A 23,779-nucleotide genomic window follows, 5' to 3' on the forward strand; every position below is an offset into this window, starting at 1 on the left:
TGTAGGTAAGCACCTCACTTTCTCCTATATCCCTCTCCCCACTCTAGTTCCTCTTTTCATCTTCCTGGCAAACTTCATATCCTCTCCATTTTGCTGGTTTCATTCTCCCACCTGCCTTTTATCTGCCTCCCATTTTCTACAATATGTATTATTTATTTACTTCATTTATATTCCACTTTTTTCCACAGTGTGGACCAAAGTAGCTAATATTATTCTTCTCTACTCCTTTTCATTTGAAAACAACCGTGTGGTAGGTTAAACCAAAAGAATGCAAGTTGCCCAAAATTATCTAGTGAGCTTCTACAGTAAGATGGGGGTTTGAACCTGGGTCCTGGGGGTCCTACTTTGAAGCTCTAAGCACTATACCTCAGTGGCCTTCATAGGGTGGCAGTGCTTGAACAGCAGGAGGCAGTCAGGACTAGTAGTGGGGTGCTATCAAGTCACCCGATGGTTGTTGCCTAGCCTAGGATTGTCAACCTCCAGGTGGGATTTCAGAAGCTCACAGAATTACAACTGATCTCCAGACAACAGAGATCTCTCCTCATGGAGAAATTGGCTCCTTTGGAGGTGGACTTTATGGCATTATATCCTGCTGGGGCCCCTCCCCAAACATGACCCCAAAATCTCCTTGAACTTCCCCATCTGGAGCTAGCAACACTAGCCAGGCCTTTCCCCAATGAACGACCACTGAGGGAATCCACTTCCAAAAGCTGCAAGTGATCCTTTCATAGAATCATACAGTTGGAAGAGATCACAAGGACCATCAAGTCCAACCCCCTGCCATGCAAAGGAACACACAATCAAAGCACTCATGATATATGTTAATCCAGTCTCTGTTTAAAAACCTCCAAAGAAGGAGACTCCACCCCTCTCCAAGGTAGTGAATTCCACTGTCAAACAGCCCTGACAGTCAGAAAGTTCTTCCTAATGTTTAGGTGGAATCCCTAATGTTTAGGTGGAATCCAATACCCCATGTCCTAGTCTGAGGCAGCAGAAAAGAAGTTTGTTCCCTTTATTCCACATCTCTCAAATACACTGTAACCACAGTTCTGATAAGCATAAGGTACTTTAAAGGGAAAAAAATGATATTGCAAAAAATCTTTTTTACACCTAGTAAAAGGTTATCTTTGTACGGTAGAAAAGCAGAGACTAGACAGGTTGTTCGTTAAAACTGATGTTCAAGTAAAGATCTGGCCAAAAGAAAACAGAAGATAATTAAATATTGGTATAAGATTTACATGCAATTTGCACATTCATTCAGCTCAGCAAGAATCTGAGACTTTAATAATGGTGGTATCCATGCAGGAGGAGAGAGACAGTAGAACTACAAGCCAAACACTTCAGACAAGTTTGAAACCCCACTGCACAATTCATAATGTACAAAACCTGGACATGGACAGCCAATTATATTTCCAGACAGAATGAGACTCTTCCATTCCCAGAGAGATTTAAAATGTCCACTACATTTGTCTGCATTCACTTTCACCTACAATCCATTTCTTCAGAAATCCTGTCCTCACAATCACATCAATATAACCAAAAAGCCCCAGGTTCAGTCCAATCACAATTTTAAGAAAAACACTGCATCTTAAACATCTAAAAGCATCCAGATTACCTTAATCAATTATATAACCCTGCAAACAAACATAATAAAAACAAGCACCTCTTGACTCCATCAAGCTCTGAAAACTAAACATCCAACACAAGAACTTTACCATTACTCTACACAGGAGATTTATTTTGTGCCTTACATGCAGAGATATCAATAGCACACCTAACTCTTTAAGAACTCTATGGCGGACCAAAAACCTACACCAGCAAAACCCCGAATACTTTCTAAATATTCCAAAAGACATACCTATAGTAGAATGAGCAATGAACTTTGCAGAGCTATAATGAAAAAGAAAAAACTACTCTACACCTAGAGTAGAAAGGCAACGCTAGAAAGGCAACGCTTCAGCTACAGGCATGTTATTTCATTTATATATGTCATTGTTTGGGTTGCAGATAACAATATATATAAGACAACAGGTAACTGTCAATCAGCATCTCAGGGAACAGAATGGGAAACAGCATACACTCTCACATAGTCTTCTGCTGCAGCAGAAGACTCTCCACAAACTACAATATCTTTCAGTGAAGAAACTTTCCTTCTACTGCAAGGAATTAAAATTAGCAATTTCCTCTTTTCTGTGCCTAATACTCATATAAGCAATAACAGGCAGCCCAATCCAGCTGGGGGACACAAACACATCCCCCTCCGCATGAAGGGCATTCCCACTGGTACAGGGAGCAAGTGCGCCGGTAGCCATGACCTCTCAGCTCCACAGCAGGCAAACCCAGAAGTCCAGATCACCGTGGAGCTGTGCTGGCATCTGGAATGTTAGTCAGTTTACACCCCAGGTTTGGGCAACTGTGGCCCTGTCCCCAGCCCATGGAGGGCTTCCCAGTGGTGTGAAGGGGTTTTTCTTTTTTTCTCCTTCCCAGCACCTCCAGAAAGCTTGTGGAAGGCAGCCAGGCACCACTTTCGCCATGCTGCCTCCAGCCACTGCACGTTACATCCGAACCAACAAAATCTTTCAATTCCAAAAACATTTATGAAATCAATGTTCTACTGAACAGCGAGTACTTAAAAAACACCTGCCAGCCCTGCTCCTTGCAACTTTAAAATGTAAGGACTGTATATTTTCTTATGGTTCAGAAATATGATCTCTTCTGCAGGTGACAGCTTATCAAATAATTCATTTCCTACTGCCTCTCAGACTGCACCTGATCAAGCCCCCCCCCCCCCCCGCCCATGCAGGATAGCTGTGGCAATATCTGGTATCACCAGGGAGACCAGAAGAGAAAAGAGATCTAATTTGAAACTCAGGCAGGCAACAGCTAGATTCAAGTCCAGGAGCACCTTAGAAAGTAACAAGATGTTCAGGGTATAAGCTTTCAAGAGGCAAAGCTCTCTTCATCAGATGTTGGTCTCAATGGTCTCTGAGGTGCTACTAGACTCAAATCTAGCTATTTTACAGCAGAACAATGTGGTTGCCCTCTGAAACTATCAGACAGGCAATTAACTTCTAGAATACAAACATTATTATCCAAAAGTCCTTTTGCTAACCCACAAAAGTCCTTTTGCTAACCCACAATTATCCAAAAGTCCTTGTGCTAACCCACAATGAGATCTTAAAATTGCAGCAAAGAAAAATGTTTCCAACTGCATCACTTTCCGTTGTTCAAGCCACATACAGTTTTCCTGCAATACAGAAAGGACCATTTCCTAACACGAGCAACTGTTTAAGGTGTCTGGATGGCAGGTTAACACTGGCCTTTTTCAACCAATACTAAACAGATTTTATTTGATAAAAATAAGAAAACTAGACTTCCTGCTTCCTAGGCTTCCTCATTACATTCTATTGTCTTCTTCATGCCTCCATATGTTTAAAGCGGTGAATGATCAAAAGTGAACAGACTCTTGTAACAAGAGATTCCCTCCTGCAGTCAATTAGATGACCTGAACTGAATGCTTTTAAAAGCTTTGCCCGTGCAAAACTGTTAAGTAGCAGAGTTCTCCAGGATTTATCTATAAAAGGGTTATTAACAACCTTCAATTCTGATAGTACACAAGAAAAAAGGGATGAGTTTTTTTAACTATTAACTATCAAACCGGACAGAACATCTGTAGAAACTTTTATATTTTACTGATTTTAAAAATCCTTTTATTGAGCAAGAAAATGTTTTTATTAAGCAAGACAGAAAAAAATACAGGCATGAAAAGGTTAAGCTTACAATTACTGGGAAGATAAATGCTAAAATTACCAAATTCCTAACACTGCTTAATCATATTATAGCAAATAATATTTTTAAAAGCAAATCAGGTTTCAGTTTTTGTCTCACTGCTGTTAGGGATTATCAGAAGCTCAACTTACCTATTAAGAAATCTCACCTAGCCTACTTCTGAGACATCAATCCAAAAAAATCTGATTTGCTTGTCACAGGAGTGTATAATTATAGACAAATATCAATTTTATCATTCTCTAAATCTGTTCTATCACAATTATGTGATTATCTAGGTAAGTAATTAATTCATAACAAAACATGAGATAACAACATAAGTACAAATAAGCTAATCAGCATGTGCATATGAGTTACATCTGATATAGCTAAAGTCAATTTCAACTCTTCACCTCTGTTAAAAAAACAATCTAACTTTTAATTGTTTCAATTAATTGTCAAGTAATTAAGCAAAATTTACTGACAGCTGAAAAGTGCTTGACTTCTTCATTAACTTGCAAACTCAGCAAGAAAAGGTTAGCAATATCATAGCTACCACTATACTCACACTCATACAGAAAAGGATCAAAAGGAAATGTGCATATTTAGAAGCAAACAACTGACCACCGCATATTAGAGGACAACAATGAATAACAGGGTTCTAGTCAACAGAAGACTCGTGCTGGACGGACTCAAAATTCACAATCATGAGGATGGATCCACCCTACGTTTTTTTGCTGAAATAATGTCCAATGCCCAACTTTATGAATCACATGATTTTCTTCATGCAAGTCCCATAATCCCCACCACAGCAGTTTTGATAGCCAAAGGAGACTCCCTTTTCCTTTCAGCACCAGTGGAAACCCTGGCTGGACCCAACCCGCAAAGTTGCTTCTAATCGTACAGCAAGTCTCTCAGTCTAAACTACTTCACAGAGTTGTGGTCAAAATGGAGGGTTATGGGATAACCCTACGGTCAGAGTTCTGTATTCCTTGAAAGAATTAGGGGATACAACTGTAATAAACCAACTGTTAAAGAAAAAAGAATGGGTTGGATCCAAACAAATATGTACAACATCACTGGAGAGCTCCTGTTCACCAGCAACAGTATGTTGTGGAGATCAGAGGGCTGCAGGTGGGAAAGGGAAGACAGGAAGTTTCTGTTCATTATTGAAAATTCGTCCATATCCAACCCCTTCCCCTTAAAAGATGACATAGAGCATCAACAAAACAGAAACAACATAATTAAACAAATGAATTCAACAACATATTTGTAGAGATATCTAAAGTAAATAAAAGGTTCAGCTCTTGATCTAGGAGTAAGCAATTCTTGACAAGGCTTCAAAAGTCATGAAGATTAAAATATTATTTATTGTTCAGATAACAGTTATTTGAGCTTCTACTTTCAAAATGACATAAACACAACTGAATAAAATTAGTGTACTGTTAAAAAAATCTGTGCTACCAGAACTTATAATTATAGGTCAGCTGAACAGAACCAAACTGATTAGCAGATTGTGCACTGAAAAAGGAAACTAGCTTATTCAAATTTCCCAAACATGATTTGTGGGGATGTACTTAAGAACCGTGAATGTGGATTGGTATGGTATGGTAAAGCCCCATCTCATCAGATCTTGGAAGCGAGACCTCCCAGGAAGATTCTGCAGAGGAAGAAAATGGCAAATCACCTCTGCTTAATCAGTTGCCTTTAAAGCCCCACAAGGGGTTGCTATAAATCAGCTATAACTTGACAGCACTTGCACACACACATTTAAGGAAGTGCAGAATTTCAAATTAATTCCAGTGTAACAAAGGATTCTCTAAGAGACAAAACACTTTGATACATTTATTACCATGGTTCAGAAAGCCAGTGTGAGAGGAAGGAAGAGAGGAAAGTGGTCAGAAGCAAAAAGGGGAAATGTCTAACAGCACATTATTTCAACAGAAAAACAGACAACAAAGAGATTTTGCAGATTTGGCCCCTTTTCCTTTTGTTGAAAACTTACGTTCCATGCAACAACGGATCAAAAGGAGGATGTTGAGCGCCATACACGTGCTGAATGCTAAAAAGGGGACAAAAAAGAATTTTAGGAAAGTACCAAGTTAAAAGAAAGAATGCATCAGCAGTCATGTACATGACTGATCACTGCCATACTGCTCTCTCATTTAAAACATTTTTACAGATTATTACCATTTGTTTCAGGGAATAGTAGTAGAACTGAAAAGTACACGGAGGACACTCAGTTGAGCCTGCAAGCACTGTTACTTAACAGTAATAATACACATTACTACAGCACTTTGCTATTAAAAGAGCTTCATATTAGTTTTTTCACTGTCCATTTACTCATGCTGTAAGGTAAGTTAGCACTATTTATCCACATATTTTGGCCATTCCCAGCTTACTAGTCCTCATGGATCCCGACCAGGGTAGCCAACTAGCCTGTCTTTTGACCAGAATATATGGAATGGGCAGGTGATGTTTTGCAACACATGGGGAGAAATAACATTACACAGTAAATAATAGCCCTGTTCTGGATGGCACAGGCTGGCGTCAGTCTCATATCACATTTCAGAATGTCTTTTGCCTTGAAAACTGGACAAGGTCCCCATTAAGGCAGCTGCAACTTAATGGCACTTTCCACCACTACCAGTAACTAACATCTCATTAGGCTAGTCTACAAGGGGCAGACATTTTTCCCCAGGACTACCCCAATTTAGCGCACTTGCTACAGAAACAATGCTACTGTTCTGGAAGGTATGAATTTGTTGTGCAGTAACTGTAGTTTCCCTCATAAGCAGACCTGGGTGTTAGCAGAGAACAACCCATATCAGTAGATACCTGCCAGGGGGCAGAAAAAAAACTATTTGGGAGGCCTTTCGTACAATGGTATTCCATTGCCTGCATAGAAAACCCCTCTTTGAGGGGGGGGGGAGGGGTTTGGCAGTTTTCCATAGTTTGCAGAAAGCCAGGCCAGCACTTGATCTGAGTGAAACTGTTGAGGAAGAACACAGGGGGAGAGTGCTTCCCAGTTATCAAGGTCATGAAGGGCTCTGTAGCTAGTAGCCAATATTTTAAATTGAGCGGCCAGAGGATGGGATTAATACACATGCTCCACGTAGTTCCTGATAACAGCCAAGCTGCAGAATTCTGCACCGACTGGAATTTCCAAATAACACCTCAAAAGACAGATTTAATTGCTGAAATGAGATGAAATCTTGACAGTACTGCTGGTTAAAAAAATGAAACTTCCCTTTCAGCAGTTTAACCTGATTATGAAATCAGATAAATTGTTAACATGACTTTTTTAGCATTGAATAGATAACAATATGACTCAGAGAGTCATTTATCATATGGAATTTAGTCATGTTGTCCAACAGTGGTGGACTAATATTACCCACCATAAACCCACCCAAAAAGGAAAGCAAGTACCACATCTGAGGTGATTTGCAAGTATCAATGGGTAAAATTTTACCAGATTTATTAGAAGCAACAGTACAACTATAGACTGTTGGAATTTGCAAGCGACTTGTTCCTTGTTTGCTGAAAAATGCAGATATATGTCTATACCTTTTCCTACCCTCATGAGATCCTCCACTTATGAAACAAACATCACACTGTCACCAAACCCAATTCTGCACATACATACTCAATTGTCAGCCAACCCAACTATTTCCTCTCAGGCATTCCCCAGCGTCTTCTGCTACCATAAACTAAGAAGGTTTATGAGGGCTATAAAGCTTATACAGCAATTAGTTATTTTTCATTCACTTGACATGTTTATTTTATATTTGCTTTAGCTGGGTCATTCTTCAACTTTAGTTTTATTTTCCTTTAATTAGATTCTCCTCAACAAGGAAAACACAACCAGCCGCTAACTTTCCAAGCATAAACAAAGCAGAAGTGTAACCTTTCTTTAACAGCAGGCATAACAGCCAAAAAGTCAAAACATCTATCAAAAGAATATGTTTTCTAAAAGTTGTTCCTATTCTTCTTCATGCAAAAAGATTCCCAAACAACAAAGTCTAAATAGGACCATCTAATTTAGTACCCTCTTGAACAATTAACCAAATACTTCCCAGAAAATCACAAACAGGCAGAAAGGCAACTATCCTTACCCCCCAATAATTTATCCATAGCATTAGTTATTTCTCAGACATGCACACTGCATCACAATACACCATTTCTATTTAGATAATCTAGCCAAATGATTTAAAAACTGCATCACAGATGCAAAATGCACCGTCTGTCCTAATTAAAATTCCATCTCATCATGTACAGATGGTACAATCATGTACAGAGCCTACAAAGGCTTCAATCATGTACAGAGGCTACAACCCCCTTTGGGGGTGGGCGGTTTATAAAATTTAATAAATAATAATAAAATAAATCTCCGCATCCTGCAAAATGAGGGCAATAATCTTATTTCACAGAACCAAAAATGTAAACAAAGTGCTTGGAAACTCAACAACTTTGAACAAAGTACTACGGGGTGGTGCTGTGATTCAGTGGGAAAGCATCTGCCGCCTACACAGATGATGCCAGCCACAATCCTAAAACTCCAAGTAAAAGAGGATAACCAGTGATGTGAAAGACTATCCAAATCTCTGGAAGACCACTGCTTAGTCTGACTGGCCATCTCGACAGACCAATGACTTAACTCACTATAAGGCAACTTATATGTTCAAACGTACTTTAGAGGCTCAGCAGCAAAATATTCACTTTGCATGCAAAGTCCTATGGCCGTGGGTGATATAAAACACCGTAACTTATGGTTCTAGAGAGTTTCTACCTGCCAGAGTAGACCACTTTGGCCTTAACAGACCAATGCTGTGATTCAGAATAAGGTACCCTCCTATACTCATGTGACCATCGATCACCACAACAGCAGCGTCAGGTAGGCCTCCCATCTACGTTCTTAAAGTCATCTGGACCAGCAGCTGTCAAGTGGCAGTGAGTTCCACACTTAAATATATACGTTTTTATCCAGAAGCCAGTCCCGTTGTTACCAAGGAGGCCTGCAGCCTCCACACAAGCTATCGTTGAGCACCCTCGTAGACCCTTTACTCCTGTTGCCGCCCGCTCACCTGCCCGGCACCCGGGAAACATTCCGTTTCCAGAATTGCTTCCTGCCCGCGTCACTCGCCATCTTCCCGTCACCTCATCGCCCTTCTTCCTAAAACCGAAAGCTTCGGCAGCCAAATAGAGACGGCATCGGGTGGTCTTCCCTTCGAGACAGTCAGCTACCGCTCTTCAGTTCGGCAAAACCCAGCTTCTCAGGCCTCAGTTTACCCCGGTCCTTCTTCCCTGTAGTCAAAAGCTGAGCGCGGCCATCTTGGCACCCTGGAACAAGGGCCATCCCCATTGGTTACTGGGGTTCCACGACTGCTGTCGCCGAATCACAGGCGAGCTAACTTCCTGGCAGCTGAGGCGAAATCGCCCAATCAATATCCACGAATCCTATTGAAGTATAGTTTGAAGGGTAGCCAATGGAAAATGTGAAGACAACGTTCCACCTCCGTGCGGGACAGGGCATGCTTCGTTCTCCCCAGGTCTCTGATTGGCTCCTACGGAGCCGGTCGACTCAGGCTGCTGGACGTGAAAAAGAGGGATCCTTCAAACGTGGCGCTAAGGAAGCTTGATTTTGTGTTTTTGAGTCACGTTTCTCATTCTTCTAGCCATGTGATCCGTCTCGTAGAATTAATTAGCCCAGCTGTGTTATTCTAAAGCAGCAACACAAGACAGAAATCTAGTGGCACAAGAGACTAAAGGAATTCTTACCCAATATAACCTTTTGGGGTCTAGCCCACTTCTTCAAATGCAATCGGGTGGATACTTGATTTCCCCCACACGCACACACACACACTTCTTACAAGGACTGCCTATGAGTCTCCACTACATTATATCTAAAAAAAGTACTCCAGGGAAGCTGCTACTAAGGTGGGAAGTATTTCTGACGCCACTAAACTGTTTATTTTGGTATCAGACTAATACAATTGCCCCCTTGAAGTTTTAGTGTACTGAGCTGCAATCTCACATTTACCTGGGAGTAAGGTCGTTAAACATAGTATGTCTCATATCTGAGTAGCATTTGTATGCATAGGATAGCACTGCAGTAGTGTATCCTTCGAGAATTATTACTCTAGAAGGTTTTCTGCAGGATCACACAGTCAGACGTTGGCAACAAAAGCAAAGAGAATATTCCAAAATAGAGGTCCCCAACCTTTTCCAGCCTGTGAGCATATTTGGTATTCTGACCCAAAGTGTTAAAGATACACATATAGCCCAACTGCCGTGGACAAGTGGAATAACTTTAAAGAATTAACTACATAAACTAGAGACCATTTATTCAGATTGTTTTTGTCATATTTCCTACATACAAAGTTTGCCTGGGAGGACCCACAACTTTGCATCTGACTAAGATTGGGAAAACTGCTGGAATAAAATCTTGTTAGTCTCCAAAGTGCAACTAAACTAATGTCTTTTACAGAGCATTGGGCCTACCTGAAACAACAGAACATGTGCTCCTTCATTGCAAAGATTTAGCAGACTATCGGTTACTTTTTCTAGAGGCCACCCTGAAGAAAAACTCGGTGAGATCAGACAGGGAAATAGTTTCATACTGGCTCAGTGACCATCATCCCCACACTACTGAGTCAGTTGCCAGGTTTTTAATTAAGGCACTTGAATCTAGAGAGAAACCTTTTTGTAAGCTTTAGTTATTTGGCTTTAACATATTTTGTATATTACCACCTCTTTTATGCCATTAAAGGTTTTTGTATTTGTATTTATTTGAATTTATAACATCCCAGTACAGGACTAAAAAGACATGAAATTGGTTCTCAACCTTCCTAATGCCGCGACCCTTTAATACAGTTCCTCATGTTGTGGTGACCCCCAACCCTAACATTTATCCATTTTACAGATGGAGAACACTGATGCAGAGAGGTGACCCTTGTGAAAGTTTCGTTTGACCCCCAAAGGGGTCCCGACCCCCAGCTTGAGAACCATGGAGATAGAGCATGTCTTATAGACCTAAAGGCATCCTCAGCTAGATAAGAGGGATAAAGCTCTTGAAACATTCCTGAGTCTTTGCTTGCTGACTGGAGTACTAGACCCTAACATTCAGTCTGCGTTCCATGCCCCTTTTACTTTGCTGGATTTTATTCCTCAAACCCTCTGATATCTAGGTTAGAGCAGACCAAGTGAGCTTTAGTTCAAGCAAGTTTACTCTGGAACACAATACTGTTAGGCCGTTTCCGCACAGGCATTAAATGGCGGCCTGGAGACGGCAAAAACACCGTCTCCAGGCTGCCATTCGCACGGGGGGGGGGCAGCTGCAACGCAGCCCCGCCGCCCTCGCACAGCCCACCCGGCCTGAAGTCGGCGTTTCCCCAGAGCGCTGGGAAGCGCTCTTTTTGGGGAAACGCTGCCGTGAAGCTGCTGCCGAGCGAACGACAGCGGCTTCACGATGCCTCCCCCACCCGGCACTTCCCTTGTCCCTGGGCCTCCGGCCCGTCACTGAGGCCTGGGGACACGCCCTCCTGCCCTGCGCCGCTGGAGCAGGCACGCAAGGCCAGGGGGGCATGTCCCCAGGCCTCGGCGACGCGCCGGAGGCCCGGGGACATGTTAAGTCGACCAGGCAACCGGCGCTCACCAATGGTGCCGGGCTGCCCGGCTGTCTCTTGTGGAACCCGTCCACGTGGGGATCGGTCCTGCCAAGCGTCGTCGGGTCGGCGTCGGAAACGCCGACCCGGCCGTTTCCGCCTTCATGCGGAAACGGCCTTAGTTTTTGAGGTGCTGGTATACGCCTGTTTCTTTCCCAAAATACCCTGTTTCTTTCCCAAACACCCTTTTAACACAGTTCATGGAAAGCCTTTCCAGAGAGAATGGATGAAGAAGATGGAATGTGACCACTATTTTTAGAACTACTATAAAGATCAGTCTAGAAAGTATACTGTTTATCTGCATGTCTACCCATTCTGTTTGCCTGTACATAATAACCAGTGTAAATAAATAGAACAACGAAAAAAGAAGAACAAGAGATCTGTCCATAAGATCTAAGAAAACAAAGGGAAATTTAAAGTACAGTTAGGCATAGAAATACATTGACTGAACAGGACATAATTAAAAAGGTAGGAAGAATACACTAAAGAACTATACAGAAGAGACAAAAGGTTGACAGCTTCTTTTCAAGAAAAATCTTTTGAAGAAGAAACATACAGTTTTAGAAAATGAAATGTACGCTGCACTGAGAACAACCAGAAGAAAGAAATCACCAGGAGTAGATGGGATATCCATAGAACTATTCCAAGCCACATAAAAGAGTCCATCAAAAATGTTTTAGAAAATCAGCTTGTATTTCATAGATTGCAGCAAAGCTTTTGACTGTGTGGATCATAAAAAGCTGTGGCTGGTTTTAAAGGAAAGGGGTGTGCCACAGCATCTTATTGTTTTGATGCACAACCTGTACTGTGAACTAGAGGCTACTGTTCGGACAAATATGAAGAAAAAATGGTTTCCAATTGACAAAAGTGTTAGACAAGAATGTATTTTATCTCCCTATCTCTTCAATCTGTATGCAGAAGGAAACCAGGATTACATTTAGATGAAGGTAGAGTGAAAATTGATGGAAGGAACATTAACAATTTGAGATATGTCAATGATACTGCATTACTGGCAGAAAATAGCAAGGATTTGAAATGACTACTGTTGAAATTTAGAGGAGAAAGTGCCAAAGCAGGACTACAGCTAAACTGGAGAATTGCTGAGCCTTAGGGTAGACAATGAGGAAATTGAAATTGTTAAAGACATTCTATTCCTTGGCTTCATTAGCAACCAAAAGGGAAACTTCAACCAAGAACTAAGAAGGAAATGAAGAATAGGAAGGGCAGTTGTGAAGGAGCTACAAACAATTCTTAAGCATATGAATATGTCACTGACAACTAAGATTAAGTTAATTCATGCCATAATTTGCCATGTTACTATGTATAGGTGTAAAAACTGGACAATGAAGAAAGCTGACAGAAAGCAGATTCCTTTGAAGTGTGGAGGAAAGTTTTATGGGTACCATAGACCACCAAAAAGACAAATAAGCGGGCTTTAGATCAAATTAAACCGGAACTGTCCCAAAAAGCTAAAATGACTAAACTGAGGCTATTGTATTTGATCACATCATGAGAAGACAAGTGCCACTGGAAAAGAAAATAATGCTAAGAAAGGGTAAAGGTAGCATCCAGCATAAGAGAGATTGACTGTTTAAAAGAAGCCTCGATTTACAACACCTGAGTAAGGCTTTTTTGAAGGACACAGATTATTAGAATCACTGTGAGTCAGAAGCAACTTGATTCCACTTATCAGACACACACGTATTTTCTCTGCTTGTCTATCTAACATTGCTTTCTATCCGTCTATCTATCTCATTTTTATTTTGTCCAAACAACTCCACATGATGTTTATGTCAGTACATGGTAAATTAGAATCATGAGATAAAATATGTTCATCATACAACAGAAACTCATATGAGTATGTTTATAGCATATACTTGACTAAATTTTATTTGGAAAATCTTCTTGGGAAGATACCACTATATTCAGATAGAGTCTGGAACATGAAGGAATTAATTTGACTTTCACCGTGCTCAGATTTAAGTTCAAATTCAGATTTAAGAATATTCAGTTATTGTTCTGGCTCATCATAATGTTTCCTGACCTATAATATTAACAGAATTGCCAAGGTTGGACAAGAGGTTTAATTAAATATTAACTACCTCCAATAACTGAATGAAGAACCTAACTGGGCATGAGTGACAAGGTCATGAACAAATCATTACGAAGTCTTAAGTGGATAACATGAAATTAAATCCAGAGGTGTCACTCTTCTCAAAAACCTGACAATACACAGTGACAGTTAAAAAAGAATACATGAAATATTCATTCAGCATTCTAGTTTAATAAAATACAGTGTGCTTTGATTTGCAGAATCATCTATGCAGGGTGACTGTCACTTTATTCCCAGTATCGAGACATGTAAATGCTGGCCTTGGTGGCTAGTGCAGTATTTATTTATTGAAATTACCATTTTAATAAATGACACTTCTGCCATCTGGATCCTCCAAATCAATTGCTGTGCTCATGGGTCATGGCAGACTACATTTTGCACAAGATAATGTCTTAGGAATGATTAGCAGGCATGTAGCTAACGAGGGGGGACCTCTTCTCTCTCTACAAAAGGATATATTTCAGAGTTTTCCCTTGTGTCATTCAGTCTAAATTTTTCTGAGATGACTGAAGACTTATATTTCCTTGGGCTACTTTTTTTTCTTTTTAAATTAAAAATGAAATTTTTAGAAATCATCTTGTCCCCCCAGAAAGTAATTACGAGTAGTCAAAGATCTGAATATTAAATTCCGAATATGTGAAATGTACCCCCTTTCAGCTGCAGCCCACTTCTGTGGAGTCCCAGACTCTTTTCTCCTGCTTCCCAAAAGCTCTATGTTTGTTCAATCCTGCACACACAGAGAAGACCCCATTGCTCTAGGGCACATGTACCTAAGATTTGTCTTAGGTTCTATTTTTCCTACTGACCACCAATTCATTGGTAGATTCCACACAGCATAAATATAACATCTTTAAGAAGTTATAAAAAGCATTTTGAGGAAGAACTTCACACAGTTCTCTTCCCCAAAGCGATTTCAGCCCATTTTATTTATCTCAACCCGAGTTTTTCAAAAATCGCTAAACTAGAAATCCTTTCCCCGCAACCTGGGTTGAAGACATGTCCTGCCTGCTGAGCAAAGACAAAGCAGGCAAGAAATGCTTTAATTCCCCAACCCAAACCTCTTCTTTTGGTTTCCATTGCTCGCACCCACCATTTTGTGTTCTGCAGCAGATTCTCTATGAAGATTCCCCACGGTTTCCTCTGCTCACAGGTCATCTGTGCATGATTTTGCTGTAAAAAGTAGATGAATAAAGTTTGTTTTGCCTAGCAATCCCATGCATGTGTTGTTTTTCCTCCTTTTTCATTTTCAGGGGGATGTCTGCAAAGCTGCAGCAACACAATTAGAGAAGCTGCAATATGTACAAATTCATGTCACCGTAGCTTTGCAGATATCCCCCTCAAAACAAAAAAGAAAAAACGACACATGTGCAGGATCACTAGGCAAAACAAATTTTATTCATGTACCTTTTACAGTGAAATCACTCACAGATGAGCTGCAAGTCGAAGAGACTTCCATGGAAAACCTTCACCAAATGGCAGATCCACAAAGAATCTCTGCAGCAGCACATAAAATGGCAGACACAACTGTGAAACTGACAGAACCTCCATGGAGCGGGTGGAAAAAAAAGATCAGTTCTGGCAGCCAATACTTGTGTTCTCCCATGCTGAGGGAACACAAAATGCCCAAATGGATCTTTTTGCAATGTCCTAAAGATGTTATGTTTATGCTGGGAGGAATCCACCATTGTGTACTTCCAACCTGGAGAACTCCTGCTGTCAGAATTGAACTCCAGACAACAAAATGGCTGTTTTGAAGGGTGTACTCTATGGCATTGTACCATGATGAAGAAGAGTTTAGATTTATACCCCACCTTTCTCTCCTGTAAGGAGTCTCAAAGTGGCTTACGGACCCCTTCCTCTCCCTCAGACACCTTGTGAATTAGGTGGGGTTGAGAAAGTTTCGAAGAATTGTGACTAGCCCAAGGTCACCCAGCAGGCTTCCTGTGTAGGAGTGGGGAATCAAACCTGGTTAGAATTCAGATTAGAATCCACCTAATCTTAACCACTAAACCACACTGGGTCTTTCCCCAGGCTTGACGCCCCAAATCTCCAAATATTTCCCAACCCACAGATGGCAACCCTAACTTCCCATTTTTCAGTGCTTTTGTATGTATATTGCAAATATAGCTTTGTCCTCAAAAAGGAGTCTGTTATGTTCCATTAGAAGAAACAGAGGTAGAAGATGCAGAGTGCTGATGACAAAACACAAGACTGCCTTGTTAAAGGAGCAAAACTTAATGTTAGAGAAGGAGAGACCCTATAAGCAGACTCGCTTACCTTGTTGGAACTTGTGAGAGTTTTGGGAATTTTGAGAACAGGCAGTGTGCACCACAACAAAATGACTCCCAGCAGAGCTAGATCCAATCATAAGTTACTGAAAAGTTCAACAAAATATTAAGTGGATCCAAGCCAAGCTACTTCTTATAATTAAGGCAACTGTTTTCAAATGCGTGCTCCCTGAACACAGCGCCTCCTGGGTCTTCGGTTTAGCTCCTAGTCCAGGAAAAATCAGGAAAGGCTGTTTGTTTAGGAGGACAAGTGGAAAATAGGAAATATTGGTGTGAACTGCAGTACACACGGACAACACATTAGGGATTGTTAGTTTGTCTGCTATAACCACTAAGAATTTAAAAGGGGGAGATTTTCAGAAGTGGGATGTGATTTGCCAAAAAAGAATTCCTCATCTTGCCACCAAGATAATTTTGAAATCCCATTCTATGCATATTACTATGTAAGTATTATTATTTAATCCCATCCCAACCCTACTACTATCTAACAATAAAGTGGCTGGCCCCCATTGATGAATGCATCAAAATCTGACCAATTGCAGATAATACAGACAGTATCAATATATTCAGAGGACTTCCTAACAGTGTGGAATATTTTGACTTCATAAACTAATGAAAAAGGAATCTTTCCCAACTGCCAAATCAGCTTGCTAATTTCCCATGAGCATGAAATATTGACAATATTTGAGCGTCAGTGAAAGGGAGAACATGGGGAGAAGTCAGCTGCTGAGACCTAAGAGCACTGGGGAAGTTCCCTTCCCTCAATTTCAATTTTTCTGGATTATTTATCAGTTCCCAACATAATACCTACATACCAACAAAGGTAATCCCCCAAATCATACACCCCCAAAGTCCTTCATTTATCAGTAAAAAGTATATCTCTTTCAAAAAAAAGTCTTCACTTGCAAGTCAACACTGGGTAAGGAGGAAATTGGGCAGATCTCCTCAGAGATAAGAGCTATAACAAGGGGAGAAAGCCCTGCTCCTTATTCTCACCAATTTCACCTGAATAATAGATTTTACTTGGTGCATGGTCTCTCCAGTAGGTATCAGAAGCTGAGGGGTGGGGATTTAGAAGGGTTGTGTATTATCCCCATGTAGATTTTCTATTGACCACTCAGAACCAATTTAAAAACTACTCTTTCCCTGAAGAGAATCTCATTTGACACACAAGCAGTACATTCCTATCCCAAGTTACTTGAACATGAACCCGACTGGTTTAAATGGACTTAGGCTGGAGCAACTCTACATTGGATTGCACAGCAAGTCTGCTGCTTCTGAGCAGAAGGAGCAATATACCTTAATGAATTGAGCTCCTTCAGTCTGATCAATGGAGCATGGCACAGTTTTTCCATCTTTCTCTGTGAAAAGGAAGAAAATGTGGATCAAGACACTGTAAACAAGTGTTGCCTTCCAGGCAAATGTCTGATAATGCTCACTTTTTTCACCCTAGATGAGCAATCAATGTGGGTAGTTCTAAAAACAAAAGTTGTCACTCAGACTAGAAGCATTGCTCATGTTTATGGTCAACTCAATGTTGTTTTTAACAGATGGGAGTTCATTCATCTTGCCTCTTAATGCGGTAACGGATCGACTGACAAGTTGACATGTCATTTTGTATGGTAACCTATAGCAGCCCAGAGTGTTCCAGGGAGAGCTGGCCTTTTGACATTCTATTATAGGAAGCAGTTTTTGTTCCTGAAATTCTGCAGGGATTGTGTGGAAAACTCTGAAAGATGTTATGTGCACACACACACAAGCAAACACTCTCCAGTGGAAGTTTAACAGAGCAGGCAAATTGAATGTACCGTCTTTCCCACATATATCTTGCTACTTGAAATCAAATGCCTTTTTATTATTAGCCTCTAGCACTGGTAGTGAAAGTTCAAGTGCAATAGAATGATACAACTTTAGAGGATTGTTGAATTAAACCAATATGTTCTTGACTCTACAGTGAAAAAGGGAGTAGGATCTCTTAACTTCTACTAGAAAGGGAAGCTTTTTACAAATTGTGTTTTAATAGATATACACACACACAATTTGCAGCCACATCTTCACACAAAAGCGTTAAAATGATCATCGCATAAGCTGCCTGAATAGCTTGGCTTTATAATGAACCCTTAAAATGCAGTTTTTCAAACAGTTTCTGGAGAAGCTGGACTGCCATGGAAGCTGTCAGGAGATCCTTCATGAGGAGACTGAGAATAGCAGGCAAAATTAAAGTTTCAATGAAATTTCAAAGACTCCTTCTACATTTGATGAAATATAATCCTCACGCAAAGTACCATCCAGGTAAAACTCTAGCCATTGCTAATACACTGTCATGACATCCCTTGAAGACTGTTGATGCTGGCTCTATCACACTTATTGAAGAAGTTGAATACTATGAAGCCATTTTGCGAGACCTAAAGCCAATTTCACAGCCTTCATCAGCTACAAAACCTCACTTCTTCTGATGCAGAGTTGCAGACATGAAGTATGTGTCCAACAGAGGGCCAAACATGAACGCTATAGAGAATTATATTGAAATATAAACTGATAGTAATAGCAACATCTTACAAGGCAGAATAATCTCCAGGTGCTATTGGAGTTTATGATAGTCTACTCATCACCTCAAGTTAGGAAAGTAATCAGTGTATCTATAATATTTTTTATCTTATTATTTAAATAACTTTGTGCTCTATTATATATTCAGGAGGGGGGAAGATGTAATGATATGCCTTTAAGGGCTTGCATTGATGAGCGAAGATAAGAGAACTGGGGAAAGCAGTTGGAACTGAGACCTGAGAGAGTTAAGACTGAGAGTTGCTGTTAACTGTTCTATAGTTCCTTTCACTAGCTGTAAATAAACTTGTTTAAACCACTACAGTCATCCTGCCATCCATTGTGACACCTAGTACTGCCCATGCTGACTGATAGCATGGACTTCTTTGAGATCACCACGGGGGTTGGACAAGGCCCCTTCTGTCCCCACTTCTCTTTCTTGTTGCCCTTGATTACATCTTCCAGGGAACTGGATCACACTGTGGCATGTATTGGCTTGACCAAGACCACCTTGGCGACTTGAATTTTGCTGATGACATTGCCTCGCTTGAGGAAAATGAGCTAAAGTGCACAATGACTGACCTGGATGGAGAAGCAGGAAAAATTGACCTCAGAATAAGTACTGATAAATCAAAGATCATGTATGTTAGCTCAACAGCCCAAACACAGGGAATCATCATTGGATCTCAGCAGCTAGTAAAAGTGGAAAGGTTCATCTACCTGGGCAATGAGTAGAGTAGACTTTATTTACAGTCAATGACCAAATATGTTAGAAATCTTCAATTTAGTAAAAATATCTGCAACAAAACAAGAATGCAGATATCTCTCCTGTATCCTGGGCAATGTGATCTCTCAGAATGGAGATGCAGAGGCAAATGTCACGTGCCACATTGGGAAGGATGCAGCAGCATTTCGGAGAATGAACAAGATCTGGTGCTCACCAATTATTGCCAAGCTCCATCTATTCACCTCCATTGTGATCCCAACAGCCATTTATGCTAATGAGACCTGGAAGGAATCAACAAGTATCAACAACAGGCTTGACATCTTCCAACAGAAGTGCCTACGCCAAATCCTGAAGATCTGATATTATGGCCACATCACCAACAAAGAGCTGTACCTTGTTGCACATAGACAACTTCGATTGGCCAGCCATGTCTTTCATATGGAGAATGGTTGGATCCCAGAGATGGAAATGAGGTGGATACCTCCTGATATCAAATGACAACAAGGATGCCCCTGAAACACCTGGAGGAGAACATTCAAGACCTGAAGGCACTGAGCACTGCATGGGAAGAGGCTGAAACACTCGCTCAAGACTGGAACTGCTGGAGAGCACTTGTTGCCCGATATGCTACTTAGCATGGGAGGACCTAAGTCTAAGTCTATCAAATTAGGCTGCCTGGATTTAATAAGCCTAAGAATATGTAGTGGTGGCCTGCCTCTGCCTAGCAACCCTGGACTTCCTTGGTGGTTTCCCATCCAAGTACTACCAGGACCAATACTGCTTAGGTCCCAAGTTCTGATGAGATCAGGTGAGCCTGGTCCTTCCCCATCAAGGCCGAAGAATATATGCTTGAAAATAAATTTTATTAACATGCCTACTTAAACTGATGTTCCAGCATGTCAGTACCTTTTTTGTTAATTTTTTATTTTTGTAAGTATGCGAGCCAAATGACAGCATTTATAACATCAAACAATCCTTCAGTTGTATTGCACAGAATAATGTCCAAATTGTAGGCAGAACAAGGAACAAGAGTTTCTTATTAAATCTGTCATGAAATGTGGTTAATTTTTTTAAATTCTAGAAATAGCAACCAAAGAACAGATTGTAATGTAGTTTCTTCATAACCATTCTTGTAGATAATTCAACAAGTGTTTTGACATTGCATGATGAAGTTATAGAGACAGAGCTTTATATAACCCTTCCTAAGTGTTAGCTTGCTGGTATAGTAAATTTGAAAACAGCTACATTGGCTTCTAGTTTGTTTCGGAGTCCAGTTGAAGGTGCTGGCTATTACTTTGGAAACACTTGGAAGCCTGTGATCCTTAAAACTAAAGCAGCATCTTTTCCTATGGGCTCCAGCTGTGGTTTTCAGGGTAGCACCCCTCGCTCCAACTACAACCCATACTTTTCCATCATAGCTCCTGCCTTATGGAATTGGCTCCCTGAGGTGTTGAGAGCACTGTTGCCTCTAGATGTACTTAGGAGATGCTGCAAGGTTCCCCTGATTGCCAGGGCTTCTAATGGGGTGTAGACATAGACTTCAGGCATTTTTAAGGAGGCACATGTAAAGTATTCTTTTGAGCCATGAGGAAAGCAGGATGTGAACGCTTTAATTAAATAAATAAATTTTACAATTGAGTTTCAAAACTCCACCTAAAATCCAAGAACTTCAGCTGATTTGTGGAATAGCCTTTAAATAATATTCCTGGGAACAGAAATTAAACAGAGTGCAGATAAAGTTGAATTAGGGGATTTAAGACAGATATTCTAATCACACAGAGCTCACTGAAAAATTACTGTAGAAACAGTGGGAAGATCAGATTTTGCAGGGAATGGAATGGATTCATTGTGTTCCACCAAAAACCTGGAGTGGGCTGCAGCACCCAGAATGGATTCTAGCCACCTCACAGGCATCTAGTGAACTCACTGAAGGCATCCTGCGTGGGAGTGGCCTTCATGCAGTGACAGAGCATTTGCTGTGCATGGAGAAGGTCCCAGATTCAATCACTTGCGCCTCCAGTTAAAAGGATCAAATAGCAGGTGATGTGAAAAACCTTGATCTGGGATCCTAGACAACTGCTGCCAGTCAGTAGACTATACTGACCTTGACAATGGTCTGAATCAGCATAAGGCATTATCATGTTATGTTCCCTCACTGGCTTCAGGTGTATTAGGCAAGTGGTGATAATGTACTTCCTCGGCATACTGAAGGCTTCAGTACACACAGTGTTTCTGCAGCATTGCCTGGGTTGGTCCTAAGGGACTGAAATGACACTAAATGGTTTAAAATTGCCTTATCCTTTTCACTATTTGAATAAGACCAACTGGCATATTACCAGAAAGGATTAAAACCTGTCATGCTGGTAGAAAACAGGCCACAAGACTAAAAAAAACCACCCACCACCTAAAAATGGGGATGGTGTTCTCTTCCCAGCTTCAGATTGGAAGCTGTCACCAGCACAAACTAGATGTTAAATTAATTGAATTTGTATTACAAAGCAAGTTCAGATGCAAGATGGGTACTTCAATATAATACAGTTCAATATAATAATATAACAGCATTCATAAATATATTGGAAGCATATATCCTGTAAATAGAAGATGATTTTTACTGTTAGTCACATGGGCTATTCAGAAAGGAAAATATGCTATCATTTGTAACTATTTTTCAATCAAATAAGTGGATGAGTATAAACTGGAGTTACAAAGCAGTAACTACCATTATGCCAGTATGGGCAGAAACATGATAGGCTATAATATTAACTCATTTTAATAAAAGTGAGGAAGCATGATGCATCAATTTTATAATTGTTGCAATATTTTTAAAAAATAACCATCAAGCGTAAAGAATGAAGCCCAAAAATAATGTATAATTTCAATAAAGGCTATATCCAAATACTGTTATGCTGTAGCAGTCACTCATGTGCCTGTCCCACAGGATGTCAGAATGAGTCCCCAGGGAAGGAAGAGTGCTTCTGGTAAGCTTCCCTGCTGGATGTGAAGTGAGCAGAAGTCTCAGTGTTTGAGAATATGTGAGAAGTACACATACATATGCATTGTGCCATATGGGAGTTGCTTCCCTGTGGTGCTGTGCTTCTTCCTGGCTCTGTTAGTATGAGCAGCAAGCACCTTACCCATCCTCTTGCCAGTCAGCTGCCAGTGCCTTACAGGTTGCTTGCTTAGGACGCCACTGTGCTGTCTCATCCTGAGCAAGCCACACTGACTGAGGATGGCTGAGATGGTGACTTCTGGACAGGAGGTTGTTTCATGGACCACATTAATGGGGCTGCAGCTTTGTGTTGGGACATATCTGGAAATTTTGAGGGTGAAGCCTGGGGAAAGTGGGGTTTGGGGAAAGGATGTATCTCAGCAGGATATAATGTAGGGCTGTCAAGTCCCCCAGAAACCAGCAAGGGATGGAGGTGGAGGGAAGCTAGCACCAGTGCAGCAATGTCAGCAATGTCACTGACACTAACACCAAAGCAGCAATGTCACTTCCAGATGTGACATGATCACATCAGCAACATCAGGGGAGCCATTCTGGTATTTGGGCAAATATTCTATAGTAGAAGCTGTTTTTAACATGGAGTTTTGCCCAGATACCAGAGGGTCTCCCTTATTGTCACATGTGATAATATCACTTCCAGAAGCGATGTCATTGCACTGGCACTGTCGAGGTCTAAGCCTCATTTGAATCCCAGTAAGACACCCTCCAGTCAAGTGGATGGCACTAGGGAAAGAGGCCCAAACTGGGGAATTCCCCGTCGGGATCTGGCAACCCTAGAATAGTGCCATAGAATCTACCCTCCAAAGCAGCCATTTTCTCCAGATCTTAATCTTCTGCAGATCAATTGTAATAGCAAGAGATCTGCAGGTGCCACCTGGAGGTTGGCAGTCCTATGCATTAATGTTTTTGAAAGTACTGATGCATTAGTGTTTGGAAATACTTGTATGTTTTTGGAAGTTCTGGGCCTTATTTTTGAGACCCCTCTTCCAACCACCATCCTCTATTAGCTACCCTGGCACATAGAACACCAGAGACATGGGGAAAGTAATATACATGCCATTAGGGGCACAGTTTTACATCACAATGATCTCTCTACATCTTTGTATCCACAGACTATTCCATATAAGCATTTTGGACCCTTGCAAGATGGATGGGAGGGCAGGTGAAATGAAAAGCCCAGATGAACAAAGATGGCTGATGATCTTCATGTTTGTACATTAACAATATATTTCTGTGTAAGGTGGTTTTTTTCCCCACTGCTAACCTTCTGTGAAAAGACAGTGGAAACACTTTCCAGGGCAGCTGATAACCACAACTGTACTAAAGAATGTGATACTTCTTTATATTTTCCAAATGTGATACTGAAAATAATGCCACATCAAGATCAGCTTAGTTTCTAAATCTTAAAAATTAAATGTCAAGCTTCCTTGAAAGAGCTTGACAATTACTTCAGGGTATTTTGAGAGGAATATGGTGTCCTTATAATACTGACAGACTATCACCAGAGAATCTGTGCTTTCCTGGAAAGGAGCAGCAGGGCTACCAGAATACCTCAGAAACTAGAATAATTCTTCCCTGAAAAGAAGCTCATGAGATTAATCTCTGTAAGTGAGACACTGAAGTACTGTAGTAATACTTTTGGCATGTTATCATCATTAAAATGAGATCTCA

The 23,779-nt window shown here is 40.8% G+C and overlaps 1 protein-coding gene across 1 annotated transcript in view; it reads right to left on the reverse strand.

Moving 5' to 3' along the window:
- TBC1D22A (TBC1 domain family member 22A) overlaps positions 1-9,114 on the reverse strand; it is a 143,075-nt gene extending 133,961 nt beyond the window's left edge. The window contains exons 1-2 of the mRNA XM_048500777.1: positions 8,850-9,114; positions 5,771-5,827 (exon numbers count right to left, since the gene is read on the reverse strand). Of these exons, the coding sequence (XP_048356734.1) occupies positions 5,771-5,827; positions 8,850-8,911 (119 nt within the window). The 5' untranslated portion in view covers positions 8,912-9,114. The remainder of the gene's footprint in view (positions 1-5,770; positions 5,828-8,849) is intronic.
- Positions 9,115-23,779: the final 14,665 nt, after the last annotated feature.

This window comes from Sphaerodactylus townsendi, linkage group LG06, assembly GCF_021028975.2.
Source record: "Sphaerodactylus townsendi isolate TG3544 linkage group LG06, MPM_Stown_v2.3, whole genome shotgun sequence".
Classification (NCBI taxonomy): domain Eukaryota; kingdom Metazoa; phylum Chordata; class Lepidosauria; order Squamata; family Sphaerodactylidae; genus Sphaerodactylus; species Sphaerodactylus townsendi.